At 37.8% G+C, this 27,210-nt stretch overlaps 1 protein-coding gene and 1 pseudogene across 1 annotated transcript in view; one reads left to right on the forward strand and one right to left on the reverse strand.

The window, feature by feature from the left end:
- Positions 1-261: 261 nt before the first annotated feature.
- LOC141580125 (large ribosomal subunit protein eL6 pseudogene) lies at positions 262-1,077 on the forward strand (annotated as a pseudogene).
- A 96-nt stretch (positions 1,078-1,173) lies between these two features.
- Positions 1,174-27,210, reverse strand: part of ABCA13 (ATP binding cassette subfamily A member 13) — a 427,963-nt gene continuing 401,926 nt past the window's right edge. The window contains exons 60-62 of the mRNA XM_074379707.1: positions 6,021-6,126; positions 4,655-4,792; positions 1,174-3,980 (exon numbers count right to left, since the gene is read on the reverse strand). Coding sequence (XP_074235808.1) covers positions 3,885-3,980; positions 4,655-4,792; positions 6,021-6,126 — 340 coding nt within the window. The 3' untranslated portion in view covers positions 1,174-3,884. The remainder of the gene's footprint in view (positions 3,981-4,654; positions 4,793-6,020; positions 6,127-27,210) is intronic.

Consider the following 27,210-nt stretch of genomic DNA (forward strand, 5'->3'; position numbering starts at 1 on the left):
AACAAATATTTTCCATTTTCTCTATTCTTAGCCTCAGATGTCATTTTGCCCGTGAGAGGGAATCATTCTGACCCTATGTCAGAGAGTACTCCTTGCTTGTAGGTATCACCTGGCCATCTCCTCCTGCTTGAGTGCTCCTCAAGGACAACTGCGGCTCTTCAGTTGATTAGTCCACCACCCCATGTTTACAGTACCCACCACCTACTCACATGCATGGAATGAGATCAAAAGTATTAGCTGAGCTCTTTCCCATCTTGCAAGATGGCGGGTGAAAAAGTTGAGAAGCCGGATACTAAAGAGAAGAAACCTGAAGCCAAGAAGGCTGATGCTGGTAGCAAGGTGAAAAAGGGTCACCTCAAGGCTAAAAAGCCCAAGAAGGGGAAGCCCCATTGCAGCCGCAATCCTGTCCTTGTCAGAGGAATCGGCAGGTATTCCCGATCTGCCATGTACTCCAGAAAGGCCATGTACAAGAGGAAGTACTCAGCCGCTAAATCCAAGGTTGAAAAAAAAAAGAAGGAGAAGGTTCTTGCAACTGTTACAAAACCAGTTGGTGGTGACAAAAACGGCGGTACCCGGGTGGTTAAACTTCGCAAAATGCCTAGGTATTATCCTACTGAAGATGTGCCTCGAAAGCTGTTGAGCCACGGCAAAAAACCCTTTAGTCAGCACGTGAGAAAACTTCGAGCCAGCATTACCCCCGGGACCATTCTGATCATCCTCACTGGACGCCACAGGGGCAAGAGGGTGGTTTTCCTGAAGCAGCTGGCTAGTGGCTTATTACTTGTGACTGGACCTCTGGTCCTCAATCGAGTTCCTCTGCGAAGAACACACCAGAAATTTGTCATTGCCACCTCAACCAAAATTGATATCAGCAATGTAAAAATTCCAAAACATCTTACTGATGCTTACTTCAAGAAGAAGAAGCTGCGAAAGCCCAGACACCAGGAAGGTGAGATCTTCGACACAGAAAAAGAGAAATACAAGATTACAGAGCAGCGCAAGATTGATCAGAAAGCTGTGGACTCGCAAATTTTACCAAAAATCAAAGCTATTCCTCAGCTCCAGGGCTACCTGTGATCTGTGTTTGCCCTAACAAATGGAATTTATCCTCACAAATTGGTATTTTAAATGTCCTAATAATCTAATTAAATAACCAATTACCTTTAAAAAAAAAAAAAAAGTATTAGCTGAAGGAACAAGTGTGTGTTTGAGTGTGCATACATGTGTATGTGTGCATGTGTATGTTTGTACATGGATGATGTGTGTGTATGCATGTCTGTGTGTATGTGTGAAAGGGCTTTGAATTATTCAAGTGTGTGAAATTAAGTTGTAACAAGTAATCATAAAAATTCACTGTGCTGAAATAATGCAGCAGACCAAAGCAAAAGCCAAAGGAGAAACACAGTCAACCCACTTTGAAAATTTGAAGTGTCTGTAACTCCTACTTGGACAGAAACTGTGATTATGCTAATATTCATGTCATTCTCATTAATGCTAATAGTGTGCCTATGGAGGGAGGTTGCAAGGTGTGTATGGGGCTGTATATTTTCTAAGATGTTTTGTAAGATGCCATGTTGAGCTATTTTTCAATTCAATGCTTATTAAACAAAACTACCTATGACCTTAAGCCACCTAGTCTTTCCTATTCTAAAAATATACTTTCTATTTGCTTTTTACTATCTTGATTTTGCATGAAAGCTTTAATACATCATCTGTTTAAATATCTGAGTAAAGATAAACTATATAGTAAATGCTAGATTACTAGAACTGGAATAATCACTGTTATTTCTGTTTTATAAAGTACTCTACTCAGAATAATTTCAAATGAAGGTAGTTTGTTTAAGAGACTCAGTTGTGTGACCTTAAACCCAAAGGTCTTAAGACAAATGTTTGACTCCAAAGGCGTAAAATACCTGCATGACTTATAAATGCAATGACATTTTCAACATTAACATAAGATTTGACCTTTTGTGTCCAGTCTTCTGGGATGTGGTGTTTCAGCATGTTGAGTTTCTCTTTCTTTCTGTTTATTGTTCAAAGGCATACCTTGAAGCATAAACTTCAATAATACAGCAGTTCAAAAACCAGAAAAGAATCCCTAAGAGCAGAATATAGCAGAGCAAAACGCAATTAAATTTTAACCTTTCAAACTTTAAAAGATCTAGAGTAGCTTCGTTTCCTGCTTACCTCAATTAAATTGGATCCCTAAAGACACAAATAAAGATATAAGAAAATATACTGTCAAAAACACAATTACATTTCAAGAACTGGGTTAAATTAAAGCAAATCTCATTTATTCACTGCAGTTTAAACACGTTCATGTTTCACAAATTGGTATTTATTGATTCAACAATCATAAAAAAGATTATGTATTTCATTATGACAACTAGACTATGTTAGAATTAGAGAATTAATCATATAGCCATAAACTGTAATTTATTTAAAGAAGTGTAATTCATGTGATACATGAGAATCAAAATTGCTCACAGCAAAGCTATCTGTGATTGTCTTAATCCTTACCACTTAAAAATATCTCTTATGTAGAATGATATTTAGGGAAGAGAGATTTAATGAAATCTTGCTTTAGTAAAGAAATCTCATAATGAAGTATATTTCTTTGATCACAAGCTAGCAGTACTCAATGCTAGTGTTGAAAAATATCAATTTTTTAAATAAGATGAATGGGATTTTCCATTGAGGACTTAGAAAAATCTTGTAAAAGAATGTTGAGAAATATCTGAACTCAGAAATGTCTGACTGGAAACTATTTCAGTAATGGATTGATTTTATACATTTTACTAACTATAGGATGCAAAATAGCAGATTTGTATCGACTTTAAGAGCCATATCTGAGCACTTCACATCTGACAATGCTTCGAAGACAATTCCGAGACTGACATAATTTTTACCAAGTTTTTAATGACATATTTAAAAATAAACCACACACTATGCCAATTTTGCTTGTATAACTAAGAAGTAACTAGACATTCCCATTAGTCATTAGTTCTTAAACTGGAATGTGCTTGTTTAAGCTCCAGAATTTGAAATTTGCTAGAGTGGATCCTGAGAATGCCCATTTCTTGCAAGCTCCCAGGAGATGGTAATCCAGCTAACACGGAGACTTCGAAAACCACTGACTTAGAATAAAAAAGCAGTAATTATTCATCCAAATTAAGAAAAAGAAAATGCATCTACATTCTATTTCTCTACCCTCAAAAATTATAATCTGTGAGATTCTGATAAAACTATAGTAATTGATATAGGATAACTAATTCAATTTAATTAATTTTGCTAAAGTGTATACTAAAAGCATTAAATTCTGTTTTTAAAAAGGCTTCTTTTATATGTAGAAATTGGTGATTTTTTTCATACCATGTCATCAGTATTAGCAAAAGCCTACATTAAAATCACTAAAAACATGTACCTAGTAAAAAGATGACAACAACAGAAAATAGTCCTTGTTACTATTTTCTATACAAACAAGTTAGTAAAGTTTTTAAACGTGGGGTGCTCAGTTTTCTTAATAATAAAGTGACATGTTTACAGTGGACAATCTGTGACAGCTTTCCAGCTCTGGAATGTCTCAGTTTGGACACTGTCAAATAATTCATGCCTTTGTAACAAAGAAGCTAGTGTCCATCTGGCATGGTAAAGAGAACAAATATCTTGGAGCAACTCCCCAAAAGTCTACAGAAAGAACGACTTTTCCATTTGTTGGTTATTAACTAACAAGGAGTTTCAAAATAGAAATTGAACAAGAGAATGTAATTTGACTGCCTAGAGAGTGTGTTCGGCTCCTTTGTTGTACATGTGCTTATTTCATCCTTGACTGTTAATTGCAATGAAAGACAAGGTTTCATTCCTTATGGAAACTTCTTTAGTGCTCAGATGGGCAAGTGATGTGGGTGATGACTGTCAGTGGATGGATCAAGAGCAGACTGTAGAGTCGGCTGCTGCTCAGACGCAAAATTAATAAATACCTGAAAAAAGCATAAAAATTGCTGTTAACGTATAAGAATAAAACCTTTTGGTCTCACTTACTAGAAAAAAGACATTCTCTCAGAACACTGGCCAACTTGTCCTAAAAGCTACAGATCATTAATTTATACCACTCCCTCCCAAATCACATAAACATGCAAATCCATTGAGGACACAACTCTAAGAATGTTCCTATTTCTAGACAATTATAATAATAAATCACCTAGAAGTTCTCAGTACCTTAAGCCTGGTTTTAGAAAGATGTTACGATGTATTTTTATATTTCTGGAACTCTTAGTAAATCAAAACCTTTTTGTTTCTTCAGAAGTTAGCTATCAACTGATTACAGTAGAGCCCCCATACTCCCACCCCCACAAGTCTTGTGAGGCTGGGTAATGTGGAGAAAGGAAAGCCGATGTGACATGATTTAACTTGCTGAATGTCCAATAGAATCATGAACACGTTGAAACTCTATTGAATATCTACCTTAAGTAGAAGGGTACACAATAAACAAACTTTCTGATACTCTCCATCCTTATCATAATTTTATAAAATTGAACAAGATGAATTGAATAAAGTGGTGAATTGAAGTAATTCGATTAATTTTAAAACTGCCTGGATTAGGTTTGATGAACAGAACCAAATGCAACCTCCTGAATCATTCAAGATACTATACCTGCTCCAAAGTGGTTTGGTTAATGGAATAATGCTTAATATTCAATAAGGTCTTATTGTTCTCTATAACTTTGAACAAGTCAGCTAGGCATGCCCATCTTTTTGGCACATGATATTCTAATAAATTCAGGTGCTGTCCCTAAAAGCAAAAAAAAATAAAAAATAAAAAAAAAAATAAAAAACATATCACATAATTAACATTATTAAACAAAATTGATACTACATTTAATTGGCAAATAAATTCAGTTGTATTTTCTCAACCTACATACATAATTTTGTGAGTTTCCAATGAATGCTTGTTGATGACAATTTTTCATGGAGTATATCTGACAAATGGCATTCATCTGAATGGCACTGCCCTTTGATATGCTCCCACCCTGCCATAGCATGGGGAAGCACTCTTTAAGGAATCATAAGATGCCCACAGATATCTGAGATGTAGGAAGTTAACGTGGCCTAACAGAAATGGACAGAGGAACCCTGAGCTTTACATTGGGACTTGGGCTTATCTCTCAGCTGTTCTCATCATTAGCTGAGCAACTCTTGGAAAGATATTTAAACCTCTGATCCTTGTCCTCATGTATGCCAATGGAGACAATGATATCTGTTTTATAGGGTGGCTCAAAGTCATAATTGAGCATGAAAGGCAGTCTCAGACAGATGCTTCTTCCATAGCAGGATTTCACTAAATGGCAGTTGTTGAAATAGATAGAACATAGCTACTTTATAGACTACAACCTGCTAGAAGTTTTAATAAGGTAGCATCCCACAGTTATCCAAGAGAATTTTAGACAGTGCTTCTCATACTTTAGCGTCCACAGGAATCACTGGATCACCTCACTAAAATGCAGATTCCCATCCAATATGTTGGGGCCTGTGATTCTGCATGTCTAACAGGTCCCAGGTAATGAAGATGCTGCTGGTTCAGGGACCATACTAGATGACAGCAAGTTTGTAGACGATTGTGATCTCAAAAACAGGGCTCTTTTTGTGAAGCAATGCTGAAACCATCAAGCCTATAAACCCTACAGCAAATACATGGAAGAGATTAGCTTTTACAATCATCCGTGCTGAACAAGGTGAGCTATGCAATGAACCTATGCCACAGATAAGAAGGGTGATATGTAATCACAGGCTGCTCTGGCCAGTCCAGCAAGTAGCCAAGCAGACTTGTCACTCTTCAGAGTAATCAGGCAATATCAGCTATCCATGCTGTTTTTGGTAGGGAGGCAGGGCCTATACTTTGCAAAGAGGCTAAGGTAACAAGTAGTATCTTATAAAAGCATAGAATAAAAACAGAAATAGACAGGTACATGTATTAGTTTTGTAGCTGAAAATAAAGAAACAATACAGAATATTAACACTACCTTGAACTGGATTCCTGGAAAATAAAGCTTCAAGTGGTCAGAAACAATGCAATGTTGATTTGCTTCCTTACAGAGCCAAACTTTGACTGTGTAACCATCACCAAACCTGAGAGTTAAATAAAATAAAAACATGATTATTATATTAACTTAAGATGAGTAAATTTTAAGTTCATTTTCACAGAGGCAGAAAAAGAAAATAACTACTCCAAACTGTTGAGAGAGTTTGGATTCTCAATATAAGACACAGAAATTAACCATAAGTCAATTATGCAGTTGGTTGTTATTCTATTTATTTTGGCATAGATACTGATTTACCTTAAAAAAAAATCAGCAAGTCTTGGAATCAACACCCAGGCAATAAAAAAGGAAAAGTGAAAATGCAAACAGTGAAAGCAAGGTCCTGAGTTAGAGGAAGTGGGAAGCTGGGCTGGAAACTGGCCCTGGGAAGCATTGTTATTGCTGGCCTCATTGCTTCAAGGTCTGTACTGATTAAAATTTGTCTGGGAAAAGATGAAAGGAATTACATATGTAATTTAACCAGGCACTTGTCTGTTACAAAAAATAATTCTCCCAGTTGTACTTCAACCCAGCCTAGGTGGACAGGCCCTATGACTGCAAAGGAAGTCTCCTGCCTAAGGGGCTCTGTTCCTCACATTGCAGAGCTGTCAACAACAGTTCCACTGGTGTCCCATCGAGACACAAGCTTATACTCATACCCCAAAGTAACCTCAAATAGCAATCTCCAGGAACGTAGGGGGGTCTCCAAAAACGATATGAATTATTCTACTGCCTTATGTCATGTGGTGTTGGACACATCATAGCATCCCAGGAAAGATCTGTTCAATAAAAGATAAATAGATGAATATACTCTGATGACTAAAATTTCTTTGTTTTGTTCACTAAGGCATCTTTTCTAAGTACCAAGCACAGTATAAGTACCTGGCACCTAGCACTGATAAATACTAGTTTAATGAATGAAGAATGAGCAAATTGCATGCCCAGTCTTAGCAATCATACTCATCTCATTTACAAAGTGTTGCTGGGGAAAAATGTGCTACACTTAAGTAAATGTTCCCTAAATGAGGCTGTCCCCTAATACATTTATGGTCAAATTATTTTTCAAGTCTGTCTGGTAGAGACAGAATATCCAAGAAAATGTGACTTTGTTTCAGTGGTATAGATCACCCTTGTGAGCACTCATGGAGCTCCTCGACCTGGAGTTCTGTTTTCCTGCCTCCTGCCTTGATTTCAGATTGCCAGATGTCATTTCCCCTTGAGGTCTATGTGTGGCCCCACAGCCTCCCATAGCCTCCCCATTAGAAACCAGTTGATGGTTTCTAATCTTCACGTGGCTAAGAGGTTGCTGAGGACGCTGATAAAATATACGTAAAAGCATACAGACATGCACCTCTCTAACATTTCTATTTGGCTATCTCGAAGAATTGTTAAAGGCCAACACATTGGGTTGGTATAAGAGGTATATATTCTGTGGCTGTTCTCTTCTCAGCAGTATGTTACAAGCTGTGCTGCTGAATAACACAACCAACCCACTGTGACTTCAACAAATCCCCAAAGTGAGTGTATACGTCAGTGTTTCACGAAAAGAAGGGATTGAGGCCCAGGTGGTTGAAGGGGCTTCCCAAGGTGAACCGCCGTGTCACTGGAGCTTTGTAACTATTCCTGGGAGAGCTCTCAGCTGTGTCTGGGCATAACGTTGTGTTCCAGGGCAGAGGGGATGTGTCGGATGGAGATGTGTCCAGGTCTCATGGTTATCAAGGATTCTGATGGCATGACAAAATGCCGTGTTTGCACTACTGATGTGGAATCTAGCTCCTCCACATACTAGTTGTGTGACCCTGGAAAGTCAGGTAAATTTTCTAACCTCAGTTGCCTCATCTAGCAAATAGGTTAATTATAGTAGCTGCCTATAAGATTGTGAGAAGACTGACTGAATTAATCCTTGCAAATTGCTTGGGACAATGTCTGGCACTGTGTAAATAAGTAGATAAATAAGTAGTGAAATTTAGGCTCTGTGCAGAATATGATCAAAACAGAAGAATGGGCCGGGCGCGGTGGCTCAAGCCTGTAATCCCAGTACTTTGGGAGGCCAAGGCGGGTGGATCACGAGGTCCAGAGATTGAGACCATCCTGGTCAACATGGTGAAACCCTGTCTCTACTAAAAATACAAAAAATTAGCTGGGCATGGTGGTGCGTGCCTGTAATCCCAGTTATTCAGGAGGCTGAGGCAGGAGAATTGCCTGAACCCAGGAGGCGGAGGTTGCGGTGAGCCGAGATCGCGCCATTGCACTCCAGCCTGGTAACGAGAGCGAAACTCTGTCTCAAAAAAAAAAAAAAAAAAAAAAAAAAAAAAAAAAAAAACGGAAGAATGCTCTTTTTGGAGTGAAGAAGCCCACAATGTATTTGGAGAACTTCGATGAAAGCAGATAAAACAATTCAAACACGAATTGTAAGCACTACATAAAAAGATAATGACACGAGGAGACAGTGGGCAGAGAGATAACTATATGTTCTTATGAATATTAGGATACACTTTGACCATTAGTAAAAATTGCAGACTTATGGGTATATTTTGCTAATAATTTTGACAAATTCATGCTAAATAACAATAATTAATAAATTCTCTATAAGCACATATGCATATTAATACTTAAAATGCTTTCAAAATTTTCATTTGAACTAAAACATTTCCAGATTTACTGTGAAGAAGCTGAATTACACAAAAAGAAAAATTAAACCAAGGGTAAATTACACAAAAAAATTAAACAAAGGGTAAATTACATCATTTTTCAAAAATAAAAAAACTCTAGAGAAAATATTCCTGAAATAGAAAATATGTTGAAAGAGATTACACAGGATCTCTGTAAAATATTTAATAGTTAAGAAGACTTCTAAACATAAAATTATAAAAGCATGGCACCTTCAACAATTAAGACACTCTTAGATTATTAAATTCATTATAGAAAAAAAGGCTTCAAAATAGCCAAGGAGTCATTTATTTCTATGTTCATTCAGTGATCTAACATTTCTAGTTAATACGTTATGTGCACACTATTTGTAGAATCAATGATTAAATAGAGATAAATAAATGGCATTATCTGTAGGTAAAGGTGCTTATAAGAAATTTTCTGCAATTTTTTGAAGTACAACATTTTGGAACCACAGACATTAAATGTAATATATTAATGCTAAAACAGAAGCAATAGTAATACGTGAGTGGAAGAACAAAAATACATACATATATTTTAAAAGTCAGACACTTCAAGAGCAGAACAAAAGAGGTGGCAATGCACCTGCAGAGACATTTCTGAAAAATCACTTGTCAAGTTATACCAACTGCCTATGAAGCTTTGCATTCCTGGGCTTAAGGCTCCCCTTATAGAAGTCCTTTTTCCAAAATTAAAAGTCATCTATTTATAACAAATACATTAATTTCAGCCTCAACTATTAAAAATCTCTATAAACAATTTTTGTAAAGAGAAAATGGCTGTTATATTAAGAGAAAATGGCTATTATATTAAGTGCAAAATAGAAAATCATAGACTCACTATATTAATTATGCAAATATATTTGCATATATTTATAGTCAGAATGAAATAAATTCTGGAATGTTATCTGGACAAGAATCATTTGACTGTTGGTTTTTTTCCTTTATGCTATTCTGAATTCTAAAATAATGAGCATATATAACGTTATCATTAGAAAGAAAAAATATACATGATTTCTAAGAAAATAAAAGGAACATATACTACAACTGTATTTCAGTTTCTGATTTTAAAAATCATTTATTTAGGTATTTTTTGTCATACTGCCTCTAAAAATTAAATGTATAAAATTCTTCTTGGTAGAGAACCTAACCTTAGACTTCAGAAAATAATAGGATTTACAAAGTATGTAATATTTGTATTATTTGTTTTTTATAGACATATGCCCACTGGTTTCCATCAGCTGCCCCACAGGGAGTCTAGTCACACTCACATCCACAACCCCATACATGTGCCCTTCCCTACACATATCTGAGTAGGAAATATCTTTAAAGACGACTTCTCCCTCATCCACCACAGAGTGAGAACAGATAGCAGAGGGGGACCAGGCCTCCCATGGTTTCACGTTAAGCTTTCATCCTGCACAAATGTTACAGCACTGACTGTGGAATTGGGACCCCCACGGCCTCAGACTACACGGTCCCTCATTCTCATCTTCCTGCCTCACCTCACCACACCCCACTCCTCACGGGTTGGTGCCTTAACGAGGTACCAAATTCCAGTGATTGGGTCTACTGAATTGTAATAGCTTGTCTTTGGATGCATGAAGTGGAGGAGCAGATGGCACTGAAGAAGGGTGGCCAAGCCAACACCGGGATGCAAACATGTATGTGAGCAGTTGATGTTTGGCTGGCATCTCTGCATTATTATTATTTTTTATTTTTGAGATGGAGTCTCGCACTGCCACCTGGGCTAGAGTGCAGTGGCACAATTTTGGCTCACTGCAACCCCCGCCTCCCAGGTTCAAGTGATTCTCCTGCCTCATCCTCCTGAGTAGCTGAGATTACAGGTACCCACCACTATGCCCAGCTAATTTTTTGTATTTTTAGTAGAGACGGGGTTTCGCCATGTTGGCCAGGCTAGTCTTGAACTCCTGACCTGTTGATTCGCCAGCCTTGGCTTCCAGCCCAAACGTGAGCCACTGCGCTCTGGCTATCTCTGTATTATTAATAGAAACTTCCTCCCTGCAATCTGTCCTCATGATTACCCACTGGAAAGAAAAGGAAACCAAGAGGGAAGACTGAGGACATGAGCTCCGTCCTGCAAGCTCGGTGAGTGAGGCACCAAAACACATTATCCTAATTAATGCCCACAAAATGCTGATGTTGCTCTCCCTGTCTCTGATTTACAGAAGTAAGGTGGATCTTAGAGAAGCTACATAACTCGTTCAGGTCACACAACTCAAAGGGAATGGAGGGAGGTACAATTCCAATGCTGAGCACTTAACCTCAAAACTGCAGCCTGCAGCAGGATCTCATCTCATCGTAATGCTCTTACATCCTTTATATTAATACTTTCACATCAATAATTTCATTTTACTCTTATCATACCTGTACACTGACTAGAACAGATACCATTTCCTTTTTATTAAATGCAAAAATTGGAGGCCCAAAGAGATCAGAGGATTTTTTCCTTTGTCACTCAGCTTATTAGCCAGCAGAGCTGAGACCATGGGGCTTACCTCAAAACCATGTCCCTTCATTGCAAGTACCTTTATTATTTCAACTTCAGTTAAGTTTGATTTGGATCATTTTCTAATCCTTGCATATGCAAATCAGAATTGCTGTGAGGATTACAGACCAAAGGTATTAACATAAAGAGAGCCTTTGACAAATAACAACAACAAAATGGTGTTTGGCAGCTGGCACCCGCTCTCCTCTTGGGGAAGAAACCCTCTTTGAAAAGAGTCTCAATACACTTTCTGAGTTTAAAGACAAGATCATATGGGTAGATGACACAGCTTCACAATAAAAAAGAAGCTTGATTCATGTTAATACACATCACTCTCTATGGCTAGATGTGTCACTTTCTTAAATGACTCTACCAGTCACAGATCCAGATTAAAGTGCTTGGGTCAATGTCACCTCTAGGAAGGGCCAAAAGAACTGTCTCAGAAGTGTGGAGACCATGTCAGCTTCAACTCTGAAAGACTGACTCAAAATCAAACTCTTCAGCTTGCCCACAAGGCTCTCTAATGGAACTAGTGCCTTCCTCTCTGACTTTGCATCTAAGAGTATCCTTCACACTACCCACACCAAATCTCCTTTGCTCACTCCATTCCATATTTACTCAGTGCTCAGCTGTGCAAGGTCCTCTTCTGGCTGTGCAAGGCCCTATTCTGAAGCCCTTCCTGCGTACACCCAGGCATATGGTGCATCCTTCAATGTCATCAGTTGTTACAGCAGAACTCCAAGAAGAGAGGACACATAGACCCTTCTGCCACTGACTCTAACAGCCCTGCAAAGGCCCCGTTCATATTTAATGGAGCAAAGAGTGAATTAAATTCCTCATCAGGCTTTGGTGTAATGGAAACAATATATTTCTTTCTTAACTGAACAGCAAAATGTGTATCTATTGTTTCTCCTTCCTTCTTTAAAGCAATCAAAAGGGATCATTTTAAAGCAAGGAACAATAGTCAAGTCAGCAGGACAAAAAAGAAAAAAATACATAGCCTCATCTCCAGCATTATATCACTGTCACTGGCTAAACAAGCATGATAGAGCATTTTGTTTCCACGGTGGTGAGGTGACAGCTATATGACTCAGCCCCTTATGTGGCCTCTCGCATTTTTTATGGTCTGTGAACATTTCCCTTCATTTCAGAAATACCCTAGAGTCTATATAAACAAAAGATGCCTTTTACAGCTGACAATATTGCCAGAGTGATTTGCTATATTCCTCAACCTTGACAAGTAAGCATTTCGGTCCCTTGAAGTTTTAAAGAGAAAGTTGGGAAACAAATGATTACCTATGAAGTTGAAATTCTTACACACGAGTTCAACTAAGAGTAGCAGCAGACAAGTTTTGCTTGGCGCATACAGGAGGGCCTAAAAACCCGTTATTGTTGAAATAAGTTGTATATGTGATTTTCTGTTCTCAGCTGCCAAGCTGTTCTCACACCAGTCAACTTGAGAGGCCAAGAGAGCGAAAGTAGCCATTTTCTTTCTGATTTTATTTTCTTTTCTTTTTTTATTTGAGCTTCTGAACATAATAAAGAAAACAGCGTATAGAAGAAGCCATAGCAAGCTACTTTCTGGTTGATGAGTGCTGCCCATAGAGAAACCTGTAGTACTTCGTAGGTGAGACCTGGAGGAAAACAATATATATTTTTTTATTTTATTATTTATTTTTATTTCTAATTTCGAAATGGAGTTTCGCTCTTGTTGCTCAGGCTGGAGTGCACTGGCACAATCTCAGCTCACTGCAATCTCCACCTCCCAGGTTCAAGTGATTCTCCTGCCTCAGACTCCGAGTAGCTGGTATTACAGGCACCCCAACCACACCCAGCTAATTTTTGTATTTTTAGTAGAGATGGGATTTCACCGTGTTGGGCAGGCTGGTATCAAACTCCTGACATCAGGTGATTCACCCGCCTTGACCTCCCAAAGGGATTACAGGCATGAGCCACCACACTTCACCTAAAATGTTTTTTTAAGGAAAGAGAAATGCTTAGGAAATTCAAGAAACTTTTATTAAAACAGGGAGCCTTCAAAGCCAGCACCCCATTCAGCCACCATCTGGGCAAAGACGGAAGCTTTGTAAGTGTTACCATAAGGGAGGGGGTGTTCTGCTGTAGGCACACAAGCAAATCCTCTCTATTCTGTTTTGCTGCAGTTTTACATTTTTATAGGGACAGGGTTCCCTTGGAAGAGTGGATTAAACTTCTGAGTTCATTTTCAAAGGCTTCGCAAATAACCCTCTACGGACTCCAGTCATATCCCATGTAATACAGCCCATAAATAAATAATAAAATAATAAGAAAAAAATGCCTAATTGTCTTAACAGAGAAGAATTACTTAAAGGTGCAACCTCCCTCCTATTGTTAAGAAAAGGCTTTGATAAGCCAGGCTCTGTGTAAGAGACTCTGGGCCAAAATGTGGCTGGAACTTTCCAGCTGGATGCCTGGGTAAGGACAGCACCCTGGCAGCCAGGGACATGAGAGCGGAAACAGCTGAGGACGCAGGGAGGGGCCGTGTAGACAGCCCAGGGATCCCCGATCACTTCTCTCTTTGGGCCCACATTCAAAAGTGTTAGAAAATTACTAAATTCATGGAATTCTTGAGACATTTGTGTGTATGGGTGGTGACACATGGCTGGCTCCCCGGCACTGGAGCAAATGCCCAGGCAGGACTGTGCAGGCTCAACGCTAGGGCAGGCTGCAAAGGCCTCCAACTCATCAGTTCACAGAACCCTTGAGACAAGGGTCCTGGACTGCCTGGCATGAAATCAGGCACATTTTCCTAAATCTCCCAGAGGCAGGAAAGACCATAGTGACAGCTGGGTTATGAAAATGAATCAAGACAGTGCATCTTTTCCATGTTACTCTGGATCCTTTTAAACACTAATTGCAAACTAGAGGAGCTGTAACAAAGAAAGTACTAACTGGGATCAGCTTCTCCACATTATGGTTGGGGGGATGCCTATACCGCAGGCAGATGACTCCCTGCTTTGTGAACAATTGTGCCGGAGTGATTGATAAAGTCTTCTCAAAAGGCTGGTGCTTGCCCTTTCATCATTCAAATATGCCTCTATACACAATAAAATTAATACGATAAATGTTTACAATAATGAGAAGAAAGCAGGGGCGATCAAAAAATCAAGATAGATGTTAAAATTGGACTAAAAAATCAATGGACCTTGACTCCCCATTTTACAGGCACAGTCACTTTAGATGTAGGTACAATATCGGCATGAAGTAGACATAAATAGACGTCTTTAAAACAATTCAGCCAAGACACATCAGGGCAGTATGAGGAGCTCTGCAGACTCATTTCCCAGTAAAACTGGTGATTTAAAAAAAAAGCAATAGTCTCCAAAATGGTATATTTCTGTATATAGCAAGTTAAAATATATATTTATTCAAGAAAGTCTACTGAAACTAAGAACAGTGAATGTCTGTGGCATTTAAAACAAGACCTACTCTTCTCCTATCTTCCAGCTCAGGAAAATGGAAACTCCACTCCAGATCGCTGCATCCAAGAACACAGGGCTCCCTCCTGCCTTAGCTCCCCATGAGCGAGCTGTCTTCCCCTCTCATCCTGGGCCCAGCTACCTATTCATGAAGTTAAGCTGCCAGTGAGTACAGCTGAGAGGTGATGGTGCCCTTTTTTACCCAGCTCTATCTCATTAGACAGAAGTTTTAAATTAAGAACAGCATTGCTGAGAATATTGGGATGCCCCTTGTTCTTGCCTCATATCATGGTGTGGGGTTTCCACACTGGGAGAAGCAAGCTGAGAGAATCTGAGGTCACTGTCCTCCCTCTCCAATGAGTGCTCAGCTCCTACAGCGGGAGCATCATTCAGAAAGAAACATTGCTCCCATTTCTAGCTCCAGAGATGTGGCTCATATGTGTTTCCTTGCCTCTAAAGAAGCAAGCCATGCAAGAGATAACTGCTAATCTAGCCCTAAGGAACTGATTCTTTTTTTTTTAGCAACAAAGCATGGAGAAGTTCAACCATAAGGGTGTTGTTATTAATAACTGGAAGTTGTGGTGAAAGACAATCAGGAGATTGATAGATTCATTAGAGATATAGGTTAAACTGTAGGCTAATTTATCAGAAAGAACCAGGGAGACCACTGGAAGGAGCCCTCCCAGTGGCTAATTTGTGAGTAAAACAAATCTTAAATACTGGTCTCAGGAAGTAGCCCTTTAACAGAGCCTAAATTTGACAAGATTTGTATGTAGAACAATTTATGCTCATGATACTGTTGAAAAAAATACAGCAATCAGTGAATCTTACCAGCTGGCTGTGGGTAAAATGACCAGGCAGAAGCAATTCTAAGTTACTTTATAAAATACTTTGAGACGAACGGAAATGAAGGCACAATATTCCACAGCTTATAGGTGCAGCTAAAGCAGTGCTTAGAGGAACATTTATAGTAATAATGCTCACATTAAAACATAAGAAAAAATACAAAATAATACTTAAATTTATACCTTAAGAAACTGGAAAAAATAAAGCAAATTAAACCTAAAGCAAGAACACAGGAAATAATCAAGTTAGAGTAGACATCCATAAAATCAAGAACATAAAAACAATAGAGAAAAATGAAACTAAATTTGATTGTGGGAGTCTGGAATGCCATATGGAATATGGCTATGAAAAAAATCAACAAAATTGACAACTATTTAGCATAATTGACCAAGAAAGGAAGAGACATGATTCAAATTGCTAGAATCAGAAATAAAAGAGAAACCATTACTGCTGGCCTTACAAAAACACCCCATCCTTGATGGTTTAACTGGTGAACCCAATGTTTTAAGAAATAATGCCAATTTTTCACAAACATTTTTTACAAATGGAAGTGGAAGAACACTTTCTACCTCATTCTATGAGGCCAGTATTTCCACAATACTAAAACCAAAGACATCACACACAATCTTAAAAAAACAAAAAGGTTACAGACCAATATCTCTTAAGAATATGAACACAAAAATCCTAAACACAATACTGGAAAATTAAATCCAATAATATTGAAAATATATATATATCATGATCAAGTGAGATTTATCCTAGAAATGCAAAATTTGTTTATCATTGCAAAATCATTAATTTTTTTGTTTTTCCAGAAGTCATTCAGGAGCAAGTTGTTTAAATTCCATGTAATTGTGTCGTTTTGAGAAATCTTGGTATTGATTTTTATTTTATTTACATTTATCTATCTATCTATCTATCTATCTATCTATCTATCTATCTATTTATCTATCTATCTATCTATCCATCTATCTATCTATCGAGAAAGAGACAGTGTCTCACTTACTCTGTTACCCAGCCTGGAGTGCAGTGGTGTAATCTTGGCTCACTGCAATCCCTGTCTCCTGGGTTAAAGCAATTTTCCTGCCTCAACCTCCCAAGTAGCTGGGATTATAGGTGCATGCCACCATGCCTGGGTGATTTTTGTATTTTTTCTTTTCAGGTTGAGACAGGGTTTTACCATGTTGGCCAGGCTGGTCTCAAACTCCTGGCTTCAAGAGATCCACCCATCTCACCCTGAATCCCAGTGCTCGGATTCAGGTATGAGCTACCATGTCCTGCCTGATTTTTATTTTTTTATATTCCACTGTGGTTCAAGAGCATGGCTATACCATTTCAAGTTTTTGAATTTATTGAGAATGTCTTTATGGCTGAGCATGTGGTTGATTTTAGAGTATGATCCATGAACAGATAAGAAGAAAGTACGTTTGTGGTTGATGGGTAAAGTGGTCTGTGGATGATTATTAGGTGCAATTTGTCAAGTATCAAAGTTAAGTCTAGAATTTCTTTGTTAGTTTTCTGCCTCAGTTATCTGTCTAATGATGTTGGTGAGGTGTCGAAGTCCCCCAGTATTGTGTGGCTAAGTCTTTTCATAGTTCTAAAGTACTTGTTTTATGAATCTGGGTGCCTTTGGTCATTCCATATTGGTTTATTTATCTTTTTTATTATCGAATTTAGATATATATCTACAGCAATCTATCTTCTGGATGCAAATTTATTATCAGGTAAATTTTTCCCATTGTGTTGTCTTTTCACACTTTTGATAGTATCATTTCAAGCACAAACATTTTTAATATTGATGACATTTAATTAATCTATTTTTTTTTCTTCTGTTGTTTGTTGTGTTTTTGGTATCGTATCTGAGAATCTGCTGCCAAATCCAAGGTCATGAAGATTCACCCCATGCTTTCTTCTAAGAGTTGTACAGTTTTAGCATTCACATTCAAGTCTTTCATTCATCCTTAGTAATTTTTTTTGTATTAACTGTGTGAGAGATAGAGACCCTACTTCATTCTTTTGCATGTGACTGCCCAGTTCTCCCAGAACCACCCATTGAAAAGACTATTGAAAATTCCATTCACCCCACTGGCTCCTCAGCCAAGTAAATGTGTAAATAGTCTTTCGACATCAAATGTTCTTGGCACCCTTGCAAAAAATCAGTTTACCAAAAAACCCCGGCTTTACTCCTGGATTCTTAATTCTATTTCATTGATCTACAGGCATATCCTATTGTGAGTACCACATGCAAATGAAAGAAGGTAGGACCCTACCTTACACACAGTTAATACAAAAAAAATTACTAAAGATGAATCACAGACTTAAATGTAAGTGCCAAAAACTATAAAACATTTAGGAAAAAAAACATAGGGGAAAAAGATTAATTATCATCAGAATTAAACATGTTTGTGCTTTAAAGTACAATAGCAAAAATGTGAAAAAGACAACTCACAAAATGGGGAGAATTCACCTGATAAGAAATTTGCATCAGGAAGAGATTAAATAAAGGCAAAGATATATATTTCAATTCAATAATAAAGACAAATAAGCCCATATAAAAATGGCCAAGTGCACCTAGATTTGTAAAACAAGTAATTCGAGACCTGCAAAGACTTAGCCAGAAATCCTAGCTGAAGCAATCAAGCAAGATAAAAAAGTAAAAGGCATTCAAATCAGAAAATAGGAAGTCAAACTATCTCTGTTTGCCAATAATATGAATGTGTACCTAGAAAACACTAAAGTCTCTTCCAAAAGACTCCTGGACTTGATAAATGAATTCAGTAAAGTCTCAGTTTACAAAATCAATGGCACAAATCGGTACCACTGCTATAGACGAACAACAACCAAGCTGAGAATCAAATAAAAAACTCAGTTCTTTTACAAAGCTGCAGGAAAACAAAATACCTATGAATATACTTAGCCAAGAAGGTGAAATATCTCTACAAAAAGAATTACATGTGCTAATGAAAGAAATCATAGATGACAAAAATAAATGGAAATACATCTCATGCTATGGATTAGAAGAATCAATATAATAAAAATGACCATATTACCAAAATCAACCTACATATTGAATGTAACTCCTATCAAAATACCAATACCATTATTCACAGAATTGGAAAAAAAAAACTGTTCTAAAATTCATACGAAACCAAAAATAAAAGAAAGAAAGAAAAGCTCTAATAGTTAAATCAATCTTAATTAAACAGAACAAAGCTGAAGGCATCACATTATCTGACTTCAAACTATGCTATAAGGCTACAGTAACCAAAACATCAGGGTACTGGTACAAAAACAGACACATAGACCAATGGAAAAGATTAGAGAACCCAGAAATAAAATTGCAAACCTACAACCATCTAATCTTTAGCAAAGTTGACAAAAATAAACAATGGGGAAAGGACCACCTGTTTAATAAATAGTGCTGGGATAAGTGGCTAGCCATATGCAAAAGAATGAAACTGCATCCCCATCTTTCACCATGTATAAAAATTAAGATGGATTAAAAATTTAAATATTAAGACTACAAACTAAAAAAAAAAAAATCACAGAAGAAAACCTAGGAAATATTCTGGACATCAGCCTTGACAAATAATTTATGACTAAGTCCTCAAAAGCAATTCCAATGAAAATAAAAATTGACAAGTGAGATCTAATTAAAGTGCTTTTGCAAAGCAAAAGAAACTATCAAAGTAAAAAACAGAAAGAGTAAAAAACAAACAGACGACCCACAGAATGAGAGAAAATATTTGCAAACTATGCACCGAACAAAGATCTAATACCAGAATCTATAAGGAACTTAACAAGCAAAAAACAAATAACCTCATTAAAAAAAAGGGCAAAAGACATGAACAGACACTTCTCAGAAGATCTATAAGCAGCTAACAAACATACGAAAAAAATGCTCATCTTCAATAACCATCAGAGAAATGCAAATCAAAACTATAGTGAAATACCTTTTCACACCAGTCAGTATGGCAATTATTAAGAAGAAGAAAAAAATAATAGATGCTGGCAAGGCTGTGGAGAAATGCGAATGCCTATCCACTGTTTGTAGGAATGTAAATTAGTTTAGCACTGTGGAAACCAGTTTGGTGACTTCCCAAAAACTTAAAACAGAACTACCATTCAACCTAGTAATTCCATTATTGGTTATATACCCAAAGGGATACAAATCACTCTACCATAAAGAAATTCCATTATTGATTATATACCCAAAGGAATACAAATCACTCTACCATAAAGACACATGCATGTATATAGTCATTGCAGCACCTGTTCATGGTAGCAAAGACATGGAATCAACCTAAGTGACCATCAACTAGATAAAGAAAATGTATTCCATATATGCCATGGAATACAGTGCAGTCATCAAAAAGAACAAGATTATGTCTTTGCAGTAACATGGATGGAGCTGGGGGCCATTAACCTAACTGAACTAATGCAGAAACAGAAAAACAAATACCACATGTTCACACATATGTGGAAGCTAAACAAGGAGTATACATGGACACAAAGAAAGAAACAACAGACACCGGAGCCTGCTTGAGGATGGAGGATGGGAGGAGAATGAAGATTGAGAAACTACCTATAGGATGCTATGTGTATTACCTGGGTGATAAAATAATCTGTACACCAAACCCCATGACATGCAATTTACCTATATAATAAATCTGCACATGTACCCCTAAAACTAAAAGTTTTTAAAAGAAGTAATAAAAGACATTTTATCCCCAAAATATTAACAGGATATTACATAAAAGATTTAGAGTAGTAATCTAGAAACAAAAAAGCTCTTCAAAATTAAAATAAATAAAAATATTAAATCTAGGAAACTCTCCTAAAAGGAAAAGCAGAAAAAAAAGACCAAGAAATAGTTAAAAATAATTTAAAAAACCAGTTTCAAAATGTTTGGACACTGTAAATATGGCCCCAATTCTTCTCCTTCCTACTTCTGTGTCCTTTGCCATGTAGCTATATGTGATGTTCTTCCTCTATGAGTGGGAGTATCATCCTATGCTTTTATTTTGGGCTAGCCATGTGACTTGATTGGCTAAAAGGACATTAGTAGCTGTGATGTGAACAGAGGCTTGATTCATCGTTGTGCAGTTTGGCCTGTCCCTTCTGGCGCCTCAAGCTTCCAGACACCAATCCCAGGACGAAAAGGGACAGGTGCAGAAGTACACACCAGGTCAGCTCATCTCCATAAAACCTCCACATCCTTGAGGGCAAATGATGATTTTTTTTTAAGCCACTGAGTTTTTATAAACTTTGCAGTATTTTTTGTACCAAAATGTAAATGATGTTTAGGAATTCTTTTTGTTCTTTTATGGAAATAGAATGAAAACATACAATTTGTAAGATAACTATGAAACAAAGAAATGTGGACTGGTACATTAAAAAAATACACACACACACACACACACACACACACACACACACACACACACACACATTTTAGGCTGATAGTTTGAACTCAGAGTAAATAAATCTTCTCCCAAATCCCAATCCAGATACATTTTAAACCTGAAATATTGAAATCCATTTCCTTGTGAGGCTATGTTTTCTTGTGCTTAGGTTGTATTTACAATAGGAAATCATAATCCCATAGTGTACAGCTGGATTCTGGAATGGCATATTTTTGCTGTCTGCAGTGTACATTAATTCTTGGCAAGCCAGTGTGCACCATCGCTAAGTCTGGCTATCCAGCAGAGAAGGTGACAGCACAATATTGCCAAGGCCATGGCAGCAATTAGGCCTGAATCACACACCTGATAGTTTCTGTTAGTGGAGATGCTGAAGATATACAGAGTCCAGTTTTGAAAAGCAGCAAACTAATCATGAATAATGCAGACTGTTTTGAGAGAAAGCAAGCTTCACCCTGTTTAAAGATAAATGGGATTGGAGTATAAGTCTCCATCAAAAGGGTCAGTTGCTGTTCTTAGTAGTGGTTGTTTATTAAGCTAGGCAGAAGCTGAATGCTTGAGTGGCCTCATCTGATTCATCTTTGAGTCTAGTCACAGCATTCTGAAAGGAATTCCCATTAAGCAAAAAGCTTCCATATACTAGGAATTTTACATGCATTATTAATACATTCAATTAATTTGTTCACAACTATGTTGAGAACATTTATGGAGCTGGCACTATTTCAAATGGTAGGGATACAGAAGTAAACAGAAGCAAAGGTTTTACCCTCAGAAAGTTTATATTCTACTGGGCAGACGTAGACAATAACCATGCAAATAAATTAATGCTATATTTAATATGTCATAGGGAATATTAGTCTGTTCAGACTCATGTACAGTGACAGAAGACCCAAAGTAACAGGGATGTTAGTGTTTAAAGTCTGAAGTCAGGCAGACAGAGCAGAAAAAGCATTTCTTTAGCTAGTTCTGTATTACTGCTCTGCTTCAGAGGTCTCCACTGCTAAGATTTCCTCATGCTCAAGATGGCTGCTTCGTCTGTAGCCATCACATCTGCATAAACCAAAAGGAAGGAAGGGAAGAAACATGCATGTCTCTCTTTGCAAATTCATATACCTGAAATTGTGGACATCTCTTCTCATTTTAACTCTTTGGCCACATGTAGCTGTAGGGAAAGTGGGAAAACAGTCTTATTCCTATGTAGGCATGTTGTTGGCTAACATCCAGGTGTTCTTCTGCTTCTGTGAATGGATAGAATCAACACTGGAGACCTCTCTGAAGAAGAGAGTTGAGCAGAGAACTGAAGGAACTAGTCATGTGTTTCTCTTGGGAAAGACTTTACAGTGGGGGAAAGAGAAAGCATAACGCGTTGAGGTGGTGTTATGTCTTGAACATGTCCCTCAGAAGTTCACATATTGGAATCTCAATTTCTCAGTGTGGTAGTGTTGGGAGATAGGACTAAGTGGGAGGTGTTTGTGTCAAGGAGACTCTTCCCTCATTAATGGATTAATGCTGTTCATTAGAGACTGGGTTAGTTCTCAGGGGACTAGGTTAGTTCTCATTAAAGTTGGTAGTTACATAGCAAGCTTGACCCCTTGTGCTTGTCTCTTTTAGCTTGCACTCATACTTCTGCGCTTCTGCCATGCTAACAAGCAGCACTAGGCCCTCACCAGAAGTGGACCAGAGGCAGCCACCAAATCTAGGACTTCCCAGTATCCAGAATTCTGAACTAAATGAAACTCTTTCCTTTAAAAATTACCTAGTCTTGGCCGGGTACGGTAGCTCACACCTATAATCCCAGCACTTTGGGAGGCCAAGGCAGGTGGATCACCTGAGGTGGAAGTTCGAGATCAGCCTGACCAACATGGAGAAGCCCAGCCAGGTGTGGTGGTGTATGCCTGTAATGCCTCAGGAGGCTGAGGCAGGAGAATCATTTGAACCTGGGAGGCAGAGGTTGTGGTGAGCTGAGATCCAGCCATTACACTCCAGCCTGGGCAACAAGAGCAAAACTCTGTCTCAAAAAAAAAAAAAAAAAAAAAAAAAATTACCCAGTCTCTGGTATTCTGTTATAGTAACAGCAAATAGATAAACATAGGTGGGAAAATGATTGGTATATTCCTTCTTTTCAAAATACTATAAAATACACATTATTATCTCCATTAAAGAAAAAAAGTACCTCCAGAAATGTTAACTTTTTCCAAGTTATATAGGTAGCAAATGAGTAAAAGTCTTACTCTAGATCTCTTTTATTTCATCAAACTAGGCTTTCAAAGAGGAGTCTGTGCTTCTTTTTAAGAGAAGGTAGTCTGTTTTCTCAGTAAATACAAGGAAGTAAATTCAACAGAAGAGTAAAGTGTGTAGGTTTCATCATGCAGGCGTCCATGACATGTACTTGACGCAAAGCTTTGTTCTTTAGTCAGTTATACACAAAGTTGGGTTAGACTATTGAAGTGGTATGGAAAAAATAAGAAACTTAGAGTCAAAAAATTGAGTTTGAAAACTGCTTTTCTCAATGCTAACTCTGTTTTGGGCCAACTGCTTAAATTCTTTAGGTCTCTGTTTCCTTATGGTGAAGTGGGGACAACAATGGCTATTATGTAATATGAATTAAATGAGATCATGTACAGAAAGTATTTGGCAAATTGCCTATGTTTAATAATAAATAAAATAAATGCAACAGCATGAATCTGGGCTCAGCTAACTTTACTTCAGAGTTTTTACATATTGGTTCAAAACTGTGATGAGTTCAGCTACTTATTCCTCTGTCTCCACCATATACAATAATCACCTCCAACTTTAGATTTTCTTTCCTGACTCTTGCCATAGCAAAAAGGACCAGAGTATCAACACCCTGTCTTCATAGGAATTCTCCAAACAGCCCATCAGTGTTTACTTAGGAACATACTCAACACCCAGAATCCCCCTCACCCTCACAGCCCACCGAACTTCTATTTCTTTAAGGACATCACTATCTTTCCATGTCCCAAACCCAAAGGCACCTCCTTTTCTGAAGCTCAGGTCAGCCAGCTGTAAAGTTTTATCATCATGTTCTCCAAAGTCTCCCACACCCACGCTGCCTGCTCCTTGTGCTCGGTCACCAGCTGACTTGTTTGTCTTATTTAACTTCCTGCTAGAGAATAAAAATTTCCATTTAATAGCCCATTTATTCTCCTGTTTCTTGTTGCTTCCCCTGTTCCTCCATTTTTTTACCTTAGAATTAATACTTCCCATGATTTGTTCCCAAAGATTCTCTTCAAGCTTATGCCTCACAATTCCACCTGTATTCTATTTACAGTTAAGCTGCTCCAAACATGGTTTGCATTGTTCATCTCTGTGCCACTACCCCTAAAGCATTCATTGTTGATTAGCTGGTTAAGCATACACATGGTTTAAATTCCTCGTCACCCTTAAAACCACCTGTGCCAATCCTTCCCCTAAAACAATGGGTGTGCATTCTTCCTCCTCCTAACTCATACCTCATGGGCTTTGAAACTTTCTTGTGGCTCTAATGGTCATTCTTATATAATTTTGTATTTGTGTGTCTAGTCCAGTTCCTACAGGGCTCATGCCTTACTACCCACTTAATCCCAAGACTTGGCATTATGTAAACATTCAGTAAACATTGCAGGTTTCAGCTGAGGTGCATCACACAGCATTCTGTTCACGAGTCGCTTAGAACAATTACCACACTGTGTTGCATTCGTTATGTTTTTGTCTCTGACACTATGCCAAATTTATTGAGATTAAGAATCACATCTTCATCATTTCTAACAAAGTGGTTACTCAATAAACATAAATGAATGAACAGGACTCATGATGTGAGTCTGAGTTTCTAACAACTTTGCCCATTTAAAAATATCTCCAACACTCCTATTTTCCATCTTCACTGTGAAGGAAAAGCATTCTGTTTGTTCTTACAGAAAATATTAGAAAAGGAATGCAGAATGTTTACTTTTGGTAAAGTGACAGCTCGGGGTGATATTGCTCATGACCTGAATTTCCAAGACCAGAGGCAGCTAACCAAAATGCCCAGCATGAGAATGGCATGAGAATCAGAAACTCTTCCCAGATAATTATGTCAGAGCAACATTGTATTCATACAACATGATGTTGTGAAAACAAATGAGATGACAAATAACACATAGTGGTTGAGGTGAAACATGCTGAGGATATGAAGGTGTGCTATATTCTTTCTCATAATCATTTCTAGTAAAGATAATCAATTCAGTGGTTAGTAGCAGCAGATAAATTATATGATGCTTTAAGCTGAAGTAAAATGTAAAAAAATATAACTCAGTAGCACATCATTCCATAGTTCCACATTATGGTAGAAATTATTTTATGTGCTCATGTACAAACTTCCTTCCCCATTTGTGAAAATGACATAAACATACTGAATTATCTATCTCACTTTTAAATGATCCACTTCATTATCTGGTGATGCAACCTTAATCTGAGATGTTATGATTATAGTAATGGTTTATAGATATATTAAGTCAAAGTTGCCACACTAAAGCATATGGTGCCACATAAGGTGATATATTAATTTGCAGCTACTCAGATAGTGGTAGCTTGAGAGCTCAAACATCATTATGCCTCCTTTCATTTTTTTAAGAAAAAGAAATACACAAACAAATCCCTCTAGACTTAAAGTTAAAACTATATTTTAACTTTAACAGCTATATAACACATCTATGATGGGATCCTTTGAAGTGTATTCTATTTTTATTGTTGGTTCCCAACATTTTCAGTTGACAACTCAAGGAAATGTAAATTCTCATAATCTTTAAATCATTCGAAGCTGTGTGTGTTTTGTTTTTTTAAAGTAAAAACAAACAAACAAAAACCCGGGCTAGACATGGTGGCTCACCCCTGTTATCTCAGCACTTTGGGAGACTGAGGCTGGTGGATCACCTGAGGTCAGGAGCTCAAAACTTGCCTGGCCAACATGGTGAAACCCTATCTCTACTAAAAATACAAAATTAGCTGGGCATAGTGGCACATGCCTGTAATCTCAGCTACTTGGGAGTCTGAGGCAGAAGTGCTTGAACCCGGGAGACAGAAGTTGCAGTGAACCAAGATTGCACCATTGCAGGCTAGCCTGGGCAACAAGAGTGAAACTCTGTCTCAACAAAAAACAAACAAACAAATAGACAAGCAAAACAAAAACAAAAACAAAAACAAAAACAACAAAAAAAAAACAGGCGTTATCCTCCCTCACCCCAAAATCATAAATTGGCCTGGGTATTTCAAATTAGAAACTCTGTGATTCAGAAGCATTCTTTATTTCTTCTCCATGAGAGGAGTGTTTCTACCAGACAGATTTAAGCCTCCCGTGTCAGTCAGGTCCAAGAGAGGAGAAAAGCAAACAGGGGCCACATGCAGCTATTAATGGTTTCCTCCAGGCGAGTTACAAATATGCCCAGTGCCTGTAAGTACAAAGGCATCTAGCTTCCAGGGCACCATTATGTTCTCAGTTTATTACATGCGGAGGATTTGAGGATGTAACTCTAATTGCCTGGAACATAACTTCAGTGCCCAAAAGGGTTGTTTTAGCCACATGTGGCTATTAGGTGAGTATTACTTCTCTCCAGCTCCCCTCTGTTGTTAACTGAGCCACACACAGACACACACACTATCATGTGCTCACATATAAATCATGAATCTCTATTACATATAGGGCTCTTTCAAAGCATATGACAATCTTAAATTGAAAGCCCAAGAGTCTGTTCAGCTCAACTGCTGAACCTAATGACTTACCCTCAACTGAGGAGAAGAATCCAGCCAAGTGAATAAGTGAGGCTGCAGGCTTCCCACTCCATATCCATGTTCCCTGTCTTCCCTGGGAACAGAAACCTAACCTTATTTAAGTAGCAAGGTGCCAACTAACATCTCCAATGCTTAGATTTTTTGTAGCCAGGGTAACAAATAAACCTAAGTACAAGGTGCTGGGTGTTACTCTGTCAGAAAGCTACTTTCAGAGGAAACACACATTTGGCATGTGCTCTTTTTGCTTTTCTCTTCTCTCAGTTGTTGCCCAGAACATAGATATGTCAGGTGGGGCTACAGCAGCCCCTTTGGGAACATCCATACTGTCAGGCCTAGGACCTCTTAAGGAATGCCAATAACCAGTTACCTCTGGATTCTTACTGCAAATAACAATGAATATGGTTAAGTCAGTGTGGTTGATGTTCTGTTCTAATAGACAATAACTGCTTGTAACCGTGAAAA

Source organism: Saimiri boliviensis, chromosome 10, assembly GCF_048565385.1.
Source record: "Saimiri boliviensis isolate mSaiBol1 chromosome 10, mSaiBol1.pri, whole genome shotgun sequence".
Lineage (NCBI taxonomy): Eukaryota > Metazoa > Chordata > Mammalia > Primates > Cebidae > Saimiri > Saimiri boliviensis.